The sequence below is a fragment of the Monodelphis domestica genome, chromosome 5 (genome assembly GCF_027887165.1).
Source record: "Monodelphis domestica isolate mMonDom1 chromosome 5, mMonDom1.pri, whole genome shotgun sequence".
Classification (NCBI taxonomy): Eukaryota; Metazoa; Chordata; class Mammalia; order Didelphimorphia; family Didelphidae; genus Monodelphis; species Monodelphis domestica.
The window spans coordinates 228420910-228437641 of NC_077231.1; the positions used below are offsets into that span (position 1 = coordinate 228420910).

The window sequence follows — 16732 nt, forward strand, 5'->3', positions numbered from 1 at the left end:
GTGTTCGTACAACTGATGTCCATGAGAGTGAGGTACCATGCTTTGGGTGAGTCTAAGAAGATTCAGTGTTAAGTTAAGGCTAGAATTTCAACCCCAATAGTTATAGGGCAACTTGAAATGAGAATATGTCTATTTCAGTTGGCGAATGGTTAAACAAGGAATGGTATGATTGTGATGGAATACTATTGTGCTGCAAGAAATGATGGGCAGGATGATTTCAGAAAGACTTACATGAACTGAGGCAAAGTGAAGTGAAAAATCACAGTGATTTTTTTTTTTGATGAACAATTGTGAATGATGTAGTTATTCTCAACAATACAATGATCTAAGACAATCTTAGAATCTCATGATGAAAAATGCCATCTACCCTCTGGGAAACAATTGAGGGATTCTGAATCCAGACTGAATTGTATGATATTTCACCTCCATTTTTTGAGATCTCTTCAACAAAATGATTGATATAGAAAAATATTTTCTGTGATTGAACATGTAAAATCTATATCATATTGCTTATAATCTCAGGGAGGAGGGAGGAAGAGATTTGGAACTCAAAAATTAAAAAAAATAAATATTAAAAATTGTTTTTATAAGTAATTGGGGGAAAGTAAAATATTTTTAAAAGAGAATGTGAGGGGGGGGATAGGGAAGAGATTGATTGCACTTTGTACTAGGTTCTAGACTCCTCTCTATTTGCCACACAGTTGGAAAAAGAAGGTGGGAAGATGGAGAAGAATAAAGAGAAAAGAAGAAAAATGCTGGGAAAGAGATTTAAATAGCCCAAGAGCAAAGTCTTAACTTTATTATAAGGTGAAATTCTATGGCAGTTTGGTGAAGTTTATGTATCTCTTTTCGGAATAAAGTTTTAAAATGCATAAGATAAAATACACGGGATAACAAAGGAAACTAGTAAAACTGAAATAAAGATATAATTAAAAAAAAAAAAAACCTTACCTCCCATCTTAGAATCAATATTATGTATTGGCTCCAAGGCAGAAGACTGATAAGGACTAGGCAATGGAAGCCATGTGATTTGCCCAGTGTCACACAGATACTACGTGTCTGAAGCCAATTTTGAACCCAAGACCTCCCATCTCCAGCCCTAGCTCTCTAGTCACTGAGTCACCTGGCTTCCCTCAGATGTAATTTTTTTTTTTCCTATTCAAGTTCTCAGAAATCCATTTTCAGGTTGAGAATACCTCTCTTAGAGCTTGGGGAATCAGTGTGTGTCTGACTTAGGTTCCTCCTATTGCTCACAAATAGACATGAAATTTCAGGTATCTTTCTGTAAGATTTCTGTTTTTGGGATACACAAATACAACCCATTTCCCTAGATTCGAAACCAATTGAGTAAACTCTAAAGAAACCATAGTGATTTAAACACATGTGGTACAATAGGGGACACTCTCCTAATGCTCCAGGAGGAAGCTTCCCAGTCCCTATAATTCTGCATTCTTCACTACTTCGGAGTGTGCTCTATTTAATATAATAGTTACCTTCTGGGCAGTCCAGATCAGCGCTGCTTTTTGCTGGTCATTAAGCTTCTTGGCTCCCACCCATTCATGAGATGATGAGGAGCATCAGCTGATTCACCACCTGTTGCAGCTGTGTGACTACAGCTGGTTCCCCTTTGCAGATCTACTGTCCGGGGGTTTTGACAGCTGGCTCTGTTGTGCAGATGCCATGAGGGGTCTCAGGTTTCCCTAGTCAGTCACTTTCTGGGGCTGCTTCATCAGGGGAGGTATGTAGGTCTGGGCTTCACTAAGTTTACTTTTACATCAAGATTCCCTGACCCTTGAACCAGATCTGCCTCTCCTGCTTACAAGAAATAAAAAGAAGTAAAAGACGTTAACTCTTAATCTTCTTGGCGAATTGGAGCGTATGTACAATAAGATAATATACTTCTCATAGACTAAGTTCCAAATGGACAATAAACACTCTGGGAATGAAGTGGAAGGAGATATGGTGGATCCCTCGGAATGGTAGCATGCTACACTCAGAGAGGAAGTATGCAAGTAGGGCAGGATTCCAGACAGAAGCGAATGGCAAGCAAGGACAAAGCCAATTCCTGACAGTAACTAAACCAGTCTGGCTGGGCTAGAGGGATGGAATACCGAGGGGGTAGAAAATGCAAATTGAACCGCATACTTCAAGTTAAAGTGGAATTCCCTGAGGTACTAAACATGAGAAAACCAGCTAATATAAACTTGTAAAGAAAAAAAATTTTTTTAAAGAAAATTTTAAATTGGACATTGACAAGGGATGGAGAAACTAGAGAAAAAGGTGGCAGTCAGTAGAATAATCAGAAAAGAGGCTTAATGTTTCCCCCCTCTCTTCTGCTCAGCAGCAATTAGTATTATATTTAGGGATATATTAATCAAGTAAAAACAGTTAAGGTTTTAATTTTCTTGTGATCTCTGTTTTTCTGGGCAAATAACCAAGACCTAAGCTAGAATTTTGCCTTTCCTTAATTAGGGGGTTTTGAATACTGGAAATTCCCTTTTGCAATGAGCACTCATTTACACTCCCATCAAGTCTGAACAATCTTTGTATGTAGAAGAGTATTGCCATGCCTGGCCTGTGATTAGGTACTATAATTATAGAAAGCTGATTCAGGGAATTGCGGCTGTGTTTCCAGTGCAAGAGTTTTCATGATTTTCTATTTTAAAATTCTTAGAATTACTGCCATCCTACCCACTCTTTTCTTGAGCCCCAGAAGTCCTGAGTGCCTGGCATCAAATCAATAAGTATGTATTAAGCCCTGATGAACAAGGCACTATGTTAGGCATTGTTTCAAGGTGGTGGGTGGGAAGGGGCTACAAAGAATTTAAATTTTCAGGCCAGAGAAGGAAACTTGCTATAATTATGTGAAAAGTTAAACAATCATAAAAGTTTTTAAATGAGATTCAAGGCAACTCACCAAGGCAGCTAAAAAGATTTCTTCCATTATACTCCCTATCTTCTTCTTGTTCCCCTCTTCCTAAAGTCCTCAAATCTTCCTATTAGGTGAGTTAACAGCAAATGAATTTAATTTCTCCTTATGTCTCTGGCAGACAGTATCTGGATCAATCAAGTGGCCTTGAAGTTTTGGTAAGACTCAAAGAGGTAGTTAATAAAACCTGAGGGGAAGGGGTTAGAGCTGGCAATCCCTGTGCTGATTTATTGCTAGTTTTGGCAAAGATATTTGTACCCCTTATAATCTCCTTCTGGCAAATATTAGTAGTTCCTGCATATAACATTGTTGTGTAATTTCTAACTGCAAGAATGCAAAAGTCTCTAAGCTATAGAGAAATAGGTTTATTTGGAGAAGGCCGGTCTCCCAATAAAGCCAGACTTCTGGTCAAGACCAAAAGACCCTGAGCCCTGTGAGAGACCTCCCTATATACCCCAAAGAATATCACAACTTATATACCTAGTTAAAAATGCCATGTTAAAAATAGATCAGAACATACTTCTCATTGGTAGAAGAAATCACTTGATGATGACTAGAAGACACATGATGGAAAAGGGGGTAGAGGTAGAGCCTGGACTATTGAGCAAAGAAGAGAGTGGGTTTTTGGAAGCAAATTTCTCTCTACATTATGTTGCCTTTTTTTTTTTAACATCCTCTCTCTGTGACCTGGAGGTCAAAGACCACTGAGTAAATTCAGGTATAGATAACCTCTCAACAAGACAGGAATCTGATTCCATAGGCACTGCCCCCCTGGGTGGCCCAGGCAAATTAAGGAGCTATGGTTGGTTCCTGAGATGTGACCTGTGAGAGAAAGTGGGTGGAGAAAAGAGCTTATAAGGGGTGACCAGGTAGTCTTTGGGGTCTTCTGGCTGGATCGAGGAGAGCTGAGGGACTCTTGTCAGAGGTTAGCTTTAATTCATCATGGCGGCCAATAGATTAGTAAACTAAGTATCTCTCTACCTCTCCCCTACCTTTCCCTCTCTTTACTACTACTACTTTGATTTAATAAAGTTATAAAGCTACTAGTAGCCTCATAATTTTAATTATTATAGGGTAGTTTTGGGTGGTCTCAGGCTTTGAACCCTGGGTCAGGCCTAGTGATGTATACTGGATCACACGTTCAAGATCATATATTTAAAAAAAAAGAATTACAATTATGATTATCTCAAGACTACTGCTAACATTAAAATCTAATCCTCATATAAGGGGGTAGGAGATTTTTCATTCACAACATCAAGTGTACAAGTATAATCTGCAAATATACATTAAATAGCCATTAATTTTCTTCTAGTAAGGTAACACGTACATTACCCCAGACACTTAGCTATCACCTGCAGCAATGCAGTAGCTGGTACACCAATTAGAATTCCATACAATGTCACAGAGATGACATTCAAGCACAGAGTAAGAAGCATTCTATGCATGTAGCAGATGGACATGGAGGTCCCATGTAATCCACATATTGGGGCTACGTACAAGGTAGACATTATATATACACCACTAGTGGGCACAATCAGGCTACAGAGGGGACTTTTTTACTCCTTACATGTGGAGCATTATATTGCAGATGGGGCCTGGCCATTGATTGAATAGTCCCAGGATTTCTGTAGGGGGATGACAGGGTTGGACCTACACTGGAAGAAAAGCACTTTGTCAGTTAAATGTAGCACAGATTACAGTAGGGAAAGTCTTGTGGCAGGCAGGTCCACCAACAGGCCATTGCTAGCCCAGGGAAGGCATGATGGTCTGCTCCAGGAGAGTGGCAGTATGAAAGGAGAGAAGGGAGTATATTCAAGAGATGTTGCAAAGGTGATCGTACCTCCAAGTACCCAGGTTCACAATCTAGGTGTCATCCTCAGTTCTTCATTCTCTTTCACACCACCTCTCCCATCTGATGTGTTGCCAAAGCCTGTAGAGTTTAACTTATTAACTTCCCTCATATATACCCCCTTCTCTTCTTTGGCCCCATCCTGAGGCAGGCCCTTATCATCTCACATCTGGACTATTGAACAACCTGCTGGTTGGTTTTCTTGCCTTAAGTCTTTCTCCTTTCAGGTCATCTTCCACAGGGCTGTTGAATAACCTTCCTAAAGCACAGATTTGATTGTCAACTCCCCCTCCCTTTTCAGTAAACTTTAGTGGGCCCCTAAACTCTAGGATCAAATGAAACCCTTCACAACCTGGTCCATTCCTACCTTTCCACTCTTTTTTACATCTTACTTCCTCATATATACTCTGCAGTCCAATGATACTGGCCTCTTTGATGCTCTTTGTTCACCTATCTCCAGACTGTGGGTATTTTCAATAGCTATCCCCATGCTTAGAATATTGTCCTTCCTCATCTATATTTCCTGGATTTTCTAACTTCCTTCAAGTCTCATCTAAAATCCCATCTCCTACCAGAAAATTTTTATTTCCCTTAACACTACTAACTTCCTCATGTTGATTTATTTACAATTTATCATTGTTTGTACAAAATAGACAGCTAAGTGAGAACAAAAGTTCCACTGGGTATGACCAAAATAGAAAAACTTGGTTTTGGAAAGAGTATGATCCTGGCAATAGATTGTATCTGCTGCCTGAGGAATAATCTAGTTAAATATGACTCTGGAAATATATTCGAACTGAGAACTAGACAAGTTAAATTGATCAAATTAAATGTTGATGGGAACATGGAGCAGTTGCTAATTGTTTTTTAGAAAACAAGAAGGAAATATATAGTCATAAAGCTGTTCAAACGCATTCGCCTAGGGATTCCATTACTGGGATTAGGCCTTAAGGGCATCCTTGAGAGTTTAAAAAGCTGTGTATATGTGCAAATATTCATGGAAGCTTTGTTTGTAATGACAACATAACTGGTAATAACACAAATGCAATGATTGGGAGAAATGGTTGAATAGATTGTATATTAGATGTAATATATTATTAGAAATGAAAAATATTGGAAATATAAGTAAGGGAAATATATAAAGAGATGAAAAGAGAACAAGAATAATACATAATATGATTACACAAAATCAAGAGAAAAAAATACCAAAATAAAACAAATACAAAGGGAACTCAAAAGCAGATGTTTATATCAGCACACATATAATTTATATATATTTTTAAAAAATTGTAAATAATGTGGAGTTTATGGGTTAGTACAATTTTTAATGCATTTGTTTATTTAAAAGTTTTTGTTGATGGTGGTATTTACTAAGTATATAATTTTTAAAGTGGAAAAAATAAAAATCTGTGTGATTTTGGTTGTTACTTATTCTCTCTGCAAAATGATCTTTGAGGTCTCTTCCAGTTCAAATTCTGTGATCCTTAAATACAGATAAGTCAAATGAAAAAGGAGAGATCAAAAAAAGGGTCATAAGAAGTTAGAGCAGAAAAATCACTTTCAGCTGGGGGACAAGGAGCATATGAAGAAATTAGAGTCCCGATCAATTTGTCTTGGAATAGTAGAAGTCACAGGAGGAAGCATCAGAACAGTAAGGGAAAGGTGATAGAGGGTCTTGAAGGTTATGACCAGAGGGATTTGGTTTGATTCCAACTCCCGTAAAGGCTGGAGGATGTGGCAACAGTTTAGTAAACTTATGGTTCATTGGGTGGTGTTGTAGATGAAGTCACAGCACTTAGAAAGGGAAATTCTTTTCTTAGGCAGAATGTTAGGGAGAGAAATCTCATGAGCCTGGAGCTGTCAGAGAATAGTTAGGTGGATCACAGAAGGTATAATCAAGGTTTTAATGATGTGGGGTCAGTCATCTGGCTCCACACCATTTTATCCTATTCATTTCACATTCCACCCTTTTACTCACTACTCCAGCTAAATTGGTCTACTTGGTGTTCATCCCAAGTCTGGAATGATTTATCTTCTCACTTCTGTCTCTCCAAATTCCTTCATAGCTCAGCTCAAGGGCCACTTCCTATAAGAAGTCTTTATTCTACTAGCGAGGGTGGTGTGTTTTTACAACGTTAATAGGTCAGTAAAAATACAGGCTATATACATACATATATATTATATTAGTAAAGATACAGAATATATATAAAAGAAATACAAAGTTATTTGGTGGTGGTGGTGACAGAAATCAGGAAAGGCTTCTCCTGTAGATGGCTCTTAGCTGAGCCTTGAGGGAGTCAAATTCTAAAGAGCTTTGGTATTCCCATTGCCCACAGAAATATCAAATACATCTTAATTTTTGTTGAATTAAAGAAGTAAAAGCAGATCCTAGCTCAGTATTTCCTTACTTCCACTTTCCTAACCATAAAACCAGTTGTCTTTGCTTTCAGTTTTTAGCCAGGAGACAGTCTTTATAATTGCTGGTGGCTCATTATTTCAGGGTCCCCAGTTAGGAGAAGAGTCTCCTGGATAGGACATTCCTTTGTATTTCCCACTTCATATGGGAAAAACAAAAACAAACCCTATTCAAGTCAATGTGGAAGGAGAGGAAGAGTAAAAGAATTAATGTAGCATCTACTGTAAGGTGCTTTAAAAAAATACTTATCTCACTTGATTTTCATAACAATGAAACTGTTATTCCCATTTTACAGAGCAGGAATCTGAGGCAAACAGATTCAGTGACTTGCCCTGGGTCACACAACTAGTGCATGAAGTTGCTTTGCAGTTGAACTCAGAACTTTTGAGCACAGGCCTAGTGGTCCCTGGTGGGCTCAAAAAAGCAAATCCAGCCCCTGCCCTCAAGGAGTCTCTACATTCCAATGGAGAAAACACCACGCAAAACGCCACGTACGAAAGAGACATACGCCCTTTCCTTTATAGGGGAAAGGGGAGATAATAGACCCACGACAGGCTTCTTGTTGGTGAGATCTTAAGCTGCGACACTTAAACCTAAGCCAAAATCATGGCCTCTGGGGTTCATTTTACAGATGAGGAAACTGAGGCTCTAAAGTCACCGGGGGCCCCGTGACAATAGGTGGTCGCTCCTGGAACAAGGGAGAGGGGAGAGGGGAGCGGGGGGTGGGGGGTGGGGGGGGTGGAGAACCTTTGGGCTTTTACTAGGACACTGCCTCACTCCGGGTCCGAGGAGCGTCAGTTGGCCCGGAAAGGGGTGAGGTGGGGGTGGCAAAGGGAGGGCACTAGTCACGTGACACACTCCTCCAGCCCAGTGGCCCGAGCCGGTCTGGGCTCCTCCCCCTCTTTTTTGCCCCCGCCCTTTCCCCACCGGGCACCAGCACGAGGCTCAGCGCCGGGAGGAGGGATGGGGGGGTGGGGGGAGAAGGAGGAGGAGCCGGTTTCACCCGGAACGAAAACAAACAGCGACCCGCTCCATCCGGGGACTTTCCGGAGCGCTGGCGAGCTCTGACCGTAGCGCCGCTCAGGTGAGTGAGGCTTCGGCCCGGCCCGGGCTGGGCTGGGCTGGGCTGAGTCAGGGGGCCGAGGGGCAGTCGCAGGCCAGCCTGCCTCTCAGCCTCCTGTCAGCACAGCCTCCCGGGGTGTCGGCTCCGGCTGCGCCCCGTGGGCACGCCCCTCTCCGCCCCCTGAGAGCCTCCCGGGATTGCGGAGCCCCTTCTGGAGCTCTGGTATGAGGGGAGCCGGCTCCGGGCGGACGAAGTGATTCCCAGGGGAGCTGTCAGGCCCATCGGGAACAGGGCGGGGCAGGCCGGGCCCGCCTCCTTTCCTCTCCTGCGCAGGGGGCCAAGGCTGCGAGAAGGTCCATCCTTCCTTCTTTCCTTCCATCCATCATCCATCCATCCATCTATCCTCGTCCTTGTCTGCAGAAGCAGACACGTCTCCCTTTCTACCCCTCCTTCCAAACCTCCGGGCACTCAGGAGGGGGTGGTCACTGCGGGGAGCGAGCTCTTCCGGAAACCCCTTACTCTGTTCACCCAGGAAAGGCAGATCCGCCCCGGGTAAGGACGAAGTTGGGTAGGTGGCACCGGGATGGGAGTGGCCGAGGCACTGGAAGGGCTCTGGCTCTTTGTGAAACCCCAATTGGGCAGGCTGGGTGGCCTCCCCACAGACAAATTGGGTACTTAGTTAAGTCTCTGGTTGAACTTTATAATTGAAACCACAACAAAATGAAAACGTAATGAAAACCAAAGACTTCTAATCAGAAGTACAGGGTCATTTAGGGTTTATCTCTAATCAACAAGTAGATTCTGTTGGATCTCGGGCGTTGTTCAGTCTAGGAGTAGGTGAACATTACTTTCAAAAGTCCTGGCTTCGTGGAATTAGATTGTCATCTAACGATTCCTCTCCAAGATTTTGTTACATTTCATTCGAAGAGTAACAGTATGAGCTTTCTAGGTATATAGTTAAGAAGATTTGGGAAGGTTTTAACTTTGTCAACTTATTGCAAAAGTGAAAATAAAACTTGAGTATTCTTTATCCCTTGCTATGAAATGGCACTTTAAAGAAATTTCACTTTCAGTTTGGTACTGTAGGGTGCAGCCTTGTTAGTTTTCATGTCAGATCTATAGATCACAGCTGTTCAGTCCCTAGGAACCCCACATTACCCGAGGGAATCTGAGGACTCCGTCCCAAAAACTTGCAATGCTACCTATATGGTTTTCGTTGGTCAAAAAACAGTAATCACAGTTTCTTCCCTATTGTTGTTCAGTCATTTCAGAGGTGTCCAACTTTACGTGGTGCCCCCCCCCCCCCCCTTTTAGGGTTTTTGTGGTAAAGATACTGGAGTGGTTTGCCTTTTCCTTCTCCAGCTCATTTTACAGATGAGGAAACTGAGGAAAACAGGGTGAAGTGAAGCCCAGGGTCACACAGCTAGTAAGTATCTGAGGCCTCCCTGTCCCCCTCCCTGTGGTTGCATACTTAGCTGCCATTCTTTGGCCTTGGTGTTTAGGATCAAAAAGTTTTTACTTTGTAAACAGTATCTTAAGCTTGAAACAAAAGAAGACACTGCCCTTAGGTGAGTCTCCAGTTCTCTTGGGGGACACCAGGATCCTAATTCGTTTTAGAGTTAAGTTTGGTTATCACCTTAACACTTTTATCTTAGAAAAGTGGCTTTCTATACTCTTTTAAGCTGAAGACTCAGGAAAGAGTTTGCTTGTTTGTTTGTTTTTAGGCTAGAGAAATATTCATTTCTTACCTTTGTCACTTGAACAGAGTACCCAGTGTTACATAATAAATGCATTAAAGAGTTACAAGATAAAGTGCTGTCAGAGATGGGAAATGTTGTTTACAAGGAAGAGGAGGCGTTTGACTTGGGCTTTAAAGGATGGATGGGAATTCAACCTGTAGAAGAAGGGAGTACGTTCCAGGTAGCCCGAGTGGAAGCATAAGAATTTAAGTGTTGGTAGGAAACAGATAATTATCTTATTTGTTGATTGTGTTAGTACATAGAGTCAGGGTAATATGAGAAAAAGGTGAGATGGTACCAGGCTATGGAGAGCTTTGACTACTAAGCAAAGAAATATGACCTTTTCTTGATAATTAATAGGGAACTATTAAAGAATTTTGAAACAATGCATGGTATGACCAGATCTATGTGTAAAAAAAGATTGTTCTATCAGCAACATAAAGGATATGTTAAAAGGTGGAAAGAGTAAAGATTAGAATGACCTATAAGGATATGGTCTAGGCATGTAGTAATAATGACCTGATCAAGTGGTTAGAATCAACAGTATTTGGTAAATGGATTGAATGGATATGAGAAATAAGGGAGGGGGAAAGAATCTAAGAAAGCAGAGAGATTACCAAAATGAGAGACTCAAATTATGATGCCACGGTCAGAAATAATAGTCAGGAGGAACAAGTTTAGCGAAAAAGATAAGTTGAGTTTTGGACATTGAATCTGAGGTGTTGCTAGGATACTCAGGTGGAGATGCCCGTTAGGCAGCCAGGGAGAACTAGATCCAAATATCAGAATAGAGGTTGGGATTAGTGATAGGTTTTTTGAATTAATTTTCATACAAGTAGTATTTGAAGCCATGAATTGTGTCACTGAAGTAGAGAAGAGAGCCAAATTCTGAAACTTGTAGAATATACTAGAAAGTCCTAGGAAGAGGGAAAAGAACAACCTGAAGGAGTGGCAACCAGGAAACCAATGGTAGAGAAATAAGATGCAAGGGTCAGAGGTTGATAACTGAATGAAATGTCATTGAATCTGAAGAGGAAGCCACTTGATCTTAGAGCAGTTTCAGTAGAGTGGTAAGGTTGGAAACCAGATACAAAGCAAGATGTGGGTAATGGGGAAGTGGAGACATCAGGTGTAGACAGTTATTTTTTTACCTATCTTTTAGTAAATGAAGGAGAGGAAAGAGATGGTATTGTAGTTGGATTGCCTAATAAGGGCAAATGAAGGCTTTCATAGTATTAGAAAAAACAAGAATGCATGAATTTAGTATCAGAGAATCTAGCTAGCTATTCAGTGAAAATGTATAGAAAATGTATCTTTAAGTTTCTAATTGATAATGGTTCATCTGTACCAGAGATTAGCAAACTTCTGGCCAGAGTTAGTTTGATTTCATACCTGCTGGGTAATATTGTAGCAGTTCCTGCTGCTAGCCCAGGGAATATTCTTCCTTCTCCCACTAACTATGGCTATTTCCATTTAGAGCAGCATCTTTTAACCCAGACTAATAAAAAGTCTAAATTCTCTTTCTGCTACCTAGGTGGATAAGGTGGAAACTTATGGGGGGCAAAGAGAACAGTGAACAGTGGGAGCATGGAGCAGGAAGGATAATTTTAAAGTGTTTTGAAAATTAAGGTCTTTTAGTAGTTAAAAAAATTTGGATAAGGGGGCAGCTGGGTAGCTCAGTGGATTGAGAACCAGGCTTAGAGACGGGAGGTCCTAGGTTCAAATCTGGCCTCAGACACTTCCCAGCTGTGTGACCCTGGGCAAGTCACTTGACCCCCATTGCCTAGCCCTTACCACTCTTCTGCCTTGGAGCCAATACACAGTATTGACTCCAAGACAGAAGGTAAGGGTTTAAAAAATAAATTTGGATAGGCAAAAATTTGCTCTAAACTGATGCCTTCCCAAGAAATACCTACTTAGTCTCAAAAAGCTGATTTATTAATAAGGAATAGTTTAAGAATTGTGAGGAGTATTTTAAGAGAGTTGAAAAAGGTGATAATGTCCCAAATAAAGCTATTTCAAGTTTGAAGAGTGACTTTTTAACAATTTAGAACTCACTGAATGGGTCTTTCAGATATGTTCCCCCTCCCCTGTACACTGTTTTAACTTTCTCCCCTTCCTCACACACTAATTCTTTCCTTTCTCTTAATTTTAGGCATTATTTACACTTTTCTCCTTTTCCCACATCTTTTCCATTCTTCATACTTGTTATTTGTGGAACAAAAACCCTCTTCCCTGGTCACTATTCCTCTATAAGTGTTGTTATCTTATTAGAAAGTAAGCTCTTAAACTGCATTGCTTTTGTTTTTGTATACACACTGTAGAATGGTTCCTTGTCTATAGTCAGAGCTTAATAAACAATTGCTTTTTCATTCTTCGAACTTCCTTTACCTTAACTAATATGCATTTTACATCTAATTTTAGATAAGAAAAAAGTTTCCTTACCCCAGGTGAATCTTTACTTAATCTTTACTTTTTGAATGCTTTTGGTACCAGTCCTGTGTACCTTGTTCATACATCCTTACATTTTCTCTACACATTGTATATCTGCCTTGGCTCCTTTTTTGATCATGTTGGGAAAATGAGAAAAAAAAGAGTGAATGGTACATTGGTTTCCCTATGATAGGAATAGAATGAAACTTCTTTATAGTGTTGGGAGGGGGTCTTTGAAGAACTTATGGAACAACATGGAGAAAAATCACACAAGTCAAGAGGCTCAGGAATGATCATGGCAGTTAGCAGTTAACTACAGAGGTAAAGAAACCCTTTGACCCAAGCACCAAGATTACCTCTTCTTAGTAGTGCATGGTACTTTGATAGTGCCTTTGTACTCAGACTTCTGTGTCTTTGATACAAGGATTAATCAAAAACAAATTTCTTGACTGTGAAGTATCTCAGGTAATAGGCATACTGACATAATAGAATAACAACCAATAATTAGGGAATGAGTTTTATAGGATATTAGCATTTTATATACAAATTAATTTTTTTGTGATTTTTAAAAATTCAGGTCTGCTTTAAGAAAAATCTAAAATGTTTTGGTTTTCTAAAACAATTTATCTCTTCCTTTTTCTGACAATGGGTTAAAAAGATAGGAAACAAAAGAATTTATAGGGTGAGAAAGGGAATCAAAAGGAGACAAAATTCAGATCCACTAATCTTAGCACTTTTTGGCAGCCTAAATAAAAAAGTTTATACAGGAAAGAAGTTGAAATGAAAACATCTCACTAATTCATATTACCTGTTAGTTGATGACTGATTATTCTAGGCCAAAAAGACAATATTGACACATTGTAAGTTCTATTTATACTTTAAAATTAAAAACAAAATTTTTTTTCTTTTAAAGGATGGCACAAAAGAAATATCTGCAAGCAAAACTAACCCACTTCTTAAGGGAAGACAAAATTCAACTTTGGAAACCTCCATATACAACTGAGAACAAAGAAGCTGGTTTGGTATTGAAGGTATTAACATTTCTTACAAAACTTCAAAACTCGCCAATAATTTATGTCTGTTATTTGGTGAAGTTATTATTGAAGATACCTCAAGTGTCAGAATCATAACCACATAAAACACAGAATCTCTCTTAGACTTTTGCTGATAAACAAGTAGCATCTTAAAACCCCCCAACAACCTTTATTTACATCCTGTCTTAGAATAGATACTAAGTATTAGTTCCAAGGCAGAAAAGTGGCAAGGCCTAGGTAATTGGATAAGTGACATACCCAGGGTCACATAGCTAGGAAGTATCCAGATTTGCCATCTAGTTGCCCTGAAACAGGTAACAACTTAATACCAACATTTCTTCACAGTGCATCCTTGTCTTTTTGAATCTTTTCAGTAAGATTCCATCTATAATGACAATGAAATCTTTGATTTCTCATGTATTTTCTATGATAATAAATTATCATATAATATAAAAATTAAATATAAAAAAGTATTAAAAAGTTATTTAAATTAAGTTTTTTTCTTAGTTAAGGAAATAATATTGAAAGAAACATAGATAATAAGAAATTGATATCATAGCTCAGTAGTAGAGTACCAATTATTTACAGATTAATTATTCACTGATATTTTCTTAGTGGCTACCTTTGATTCCTTTTTATTTTATCATTTTAAAAATGAATATTAATTTTTTTTGTACACTAACCTACATACTTTTCTTACCTGATACATATAGAATATAAGACTCTTATTCAGTTATGTCTTATTCTTTATTACCCTGCTTGAGGTTTCCTGGCAAAGATACTGGAGTGCCAGTTCCTTCTCTGGGTCATTTTACAGAAGGGGAAAATGAGACAAATAGGGTTAAGTGGCTTACCCAAGGTCATACAGCTAGTATCTGAGGCTAGATTTGTACTTGGATGAAGATGATTCTTCCTGACTTCAGGCCTGGTTCTCTGTCGCCACTTAATGGCCTCTTAATATATGGGGTAGTTTTTTTAATGGACGATTTATGGGAGGATATGGGTGGATGAGACTCAGAAAGGATAAGAAAGCATAGATGGGTTGGGATCTGCATTATTTAAGCACATTTCCCTTATCTATAAGAAAATTTTAAAAAGGGGGTTGACTGGTTATGAATCAAGAGTAAGGAGTAACTAATGGATTGTCTTGAGTGCTCCACTGATATTCCTACAGTGTCATCAAGAAGGAAAATGTAGTTAATGGGACTGGATGAAAAGGTGGGTTATCCTATGCACTGGGGGCGTACTTATATGAATGAGATAAAAGATCCATGAAATTATACTAATAATCGTAATATTTAATTTATTTAGAATCTTCCTGGAATTAGTTGTACCATACAGATAAACTTACCTTGTTCTTTAGAGAAACTAAACTTTAAATTCCTTTAATGACATCTTTGCAAAATATACTACACATTTCTTGTTAAAATCTATACAGCATAGGGGGCAGCTGGATGGCTCAGTGAATTGAGAGCCAGGCCTAGAGATGGTAAGTTCAAATCTGGCCTCAGACACTTCCCAGCTGTGTGACCCTGGGCAAGTCACTTAGCCCCCATTGCCTAGCCCTTACCACTCTTCTGCATTGGAGCCAATACATAGTATTGACTCCAAGAAGAAGGTAAGGGTAAAAGAAAATCTATACAGCATAATTTAAACATCATTTGATGACCAAAAGTCATTATTGTGAATACAAATTTTGTACTATACTTTAAAACAGTGAAGACTCTGGGGCCATTCAGGTATATCAGGCAATAGGCTGATTTTCCTCACTGTCAGCTGGGATTTCTTGTTATTATCTCTTCACTTAGAAATCCTACTCTCCCATCAGATTTGTGACTTCTAAATCTATGTGGGAATCTAGATAATAACTCATATTAGAATTGTGTTTAAAAAGAGTTAGTAGGTTTACGAGTGATGGCTTGAGAGATTTTCTTATGATTAAAATACTTGAAATCTCTTTTTGCTATGAGGCCTTTTTTATTGTGTGTTTTTCAAATAGTTCAGATTTCTAGTTAAATGACTTCTGAATTAGTTATACTAGAATTGAAGACAGTTTTTTAACCACCTGAGTATCTTTCTCAGATCTATATGTTTGAACACTTAAGAGTGATTCTGTGGAATAAAATTACTTTGAGTAGCTCCCCATTGAGGACTCTAGGATTTGAGATTTACTTTTGCATATATAAATATCCTTGAAGCTTCTAATATAGCAAGAATTAGCATCTATCACAAATATGAACTTTAGAAGGAATATTTTATTAATTTAAGATTAATTTTGCTTTAGAAAAGCTCTGACAAACAGGATTATAGAACTGGAAGGAACTTCGAAAATTTCTAGTCTACCTTCTTTCTTCTAAACTGACTTCACAGAAATGTTCTAAAATAGAAGGTCATTTTTCTTTCAACAGTTCTAAAGCTCTCTGTGGGTAATTATTTTACCATTCATTCCTTTATCTTAGAACTCATGATTAAAAAGTTGTTTCTTACATTTATCTGAATTGTTCCTGCTTCACTGTAATTTAAATCCATTTTCTCTTATTTTCTCCTTAGTGGAGATGGAGTAAACTTGGTCACCATCTTCCTTAAAATAATCCTTCATATTACTGAAGACAGTTAAGTCACTTCTTAGCTTTCTTTTCTGAATAATCCCAGTTGTTTTGGCTTTTCCTTGTAGGACATAGCTCTTCAGTTTGTTTTGTTCTGAATCCTCTTTAAATTCTCTATATCTCTCAAAATGTGGCTCCCGGATGGGATCTTACATTAGAGTAGGAGTGACTGCTACTCAACAGAGTTGATTATTTCACAAAATTCTGCATGCTTTGTTTCTGTTAACATTTAGCTTCTTGGTTTGTCAAGAAATTTTTTTCTGTTGCATTATTTGTTTAAAATCTAGTAGCTTTGCATTGAGCTATGTCTTGTATATTTTTGATAGGAACTTGCAAAGAAATATTCAGACAAGCTAGAATGCTGTGAAAATGAGATAGAAAAAATTATTGAAGAAATACGGTGTAAAGCAATTGAACGTGGAACAGGAAATGAAAATTTTAAAACCACAGGTGTTGCTACAATTGAGGTGTTCTTGCCTCCACGACTAAGAAAAGTAAGTAATTATCTTTATTAGTATCAATACTCATTATTGACCAAAGATTAAGAAAATTGTGATTTTGAAGTTGTAGTAGTTAGAGCCATTAAAAATTTTCAGATTTTGAGAAAGCAACCATTTTTAAAGAAATCTCAAGAGGACTTCATTTTAGTAGTCACTTAAACTT

At 38.7% G+C, this 16732-nt stretch overlaps 1 protein-coding gene across 5 annotated transcripts in view; it reads left to right on the forward strand.

Moving 5' to 3' along the window:
- Window positions 1-7648: 7648 nt before the first annotated feature.
- The window catches only part of NUB1 (negative regulator of ubiquitin like proteins 1), a 38078-nt gene continuing 28994 nt past the window's right edge, over window positions 7649-16732 (forward strand). The window contains exons 1-4 of one of the 5 annotated variants that reach the window (XM_056799928.1): window positions 8170-8809; window positions 9620-9683; window positions 13343-13460; window positions 16396-16563. In XM_056799928.1, the coding sequence (XP_056655906.1) occupies window positions 13344-13460; window positions 16396-16563 (285 nt within the window). In that variant the 5' untranslated portion in view covers window positions 8170-8809; window positions 9620-9683; window position 13343. Of the gene's footprint in view, window positions 7760-8115; window positions 8810-9619; window positions 9684-13342; window positions 13461-16395; window positions 16564-16732 lie in introns of those variants that run through there. The other 4 variants (XM_056799929.1, XM_003342077.4, XM_007504629.2 and 1 more) reach the window with 4 other exon arrangements.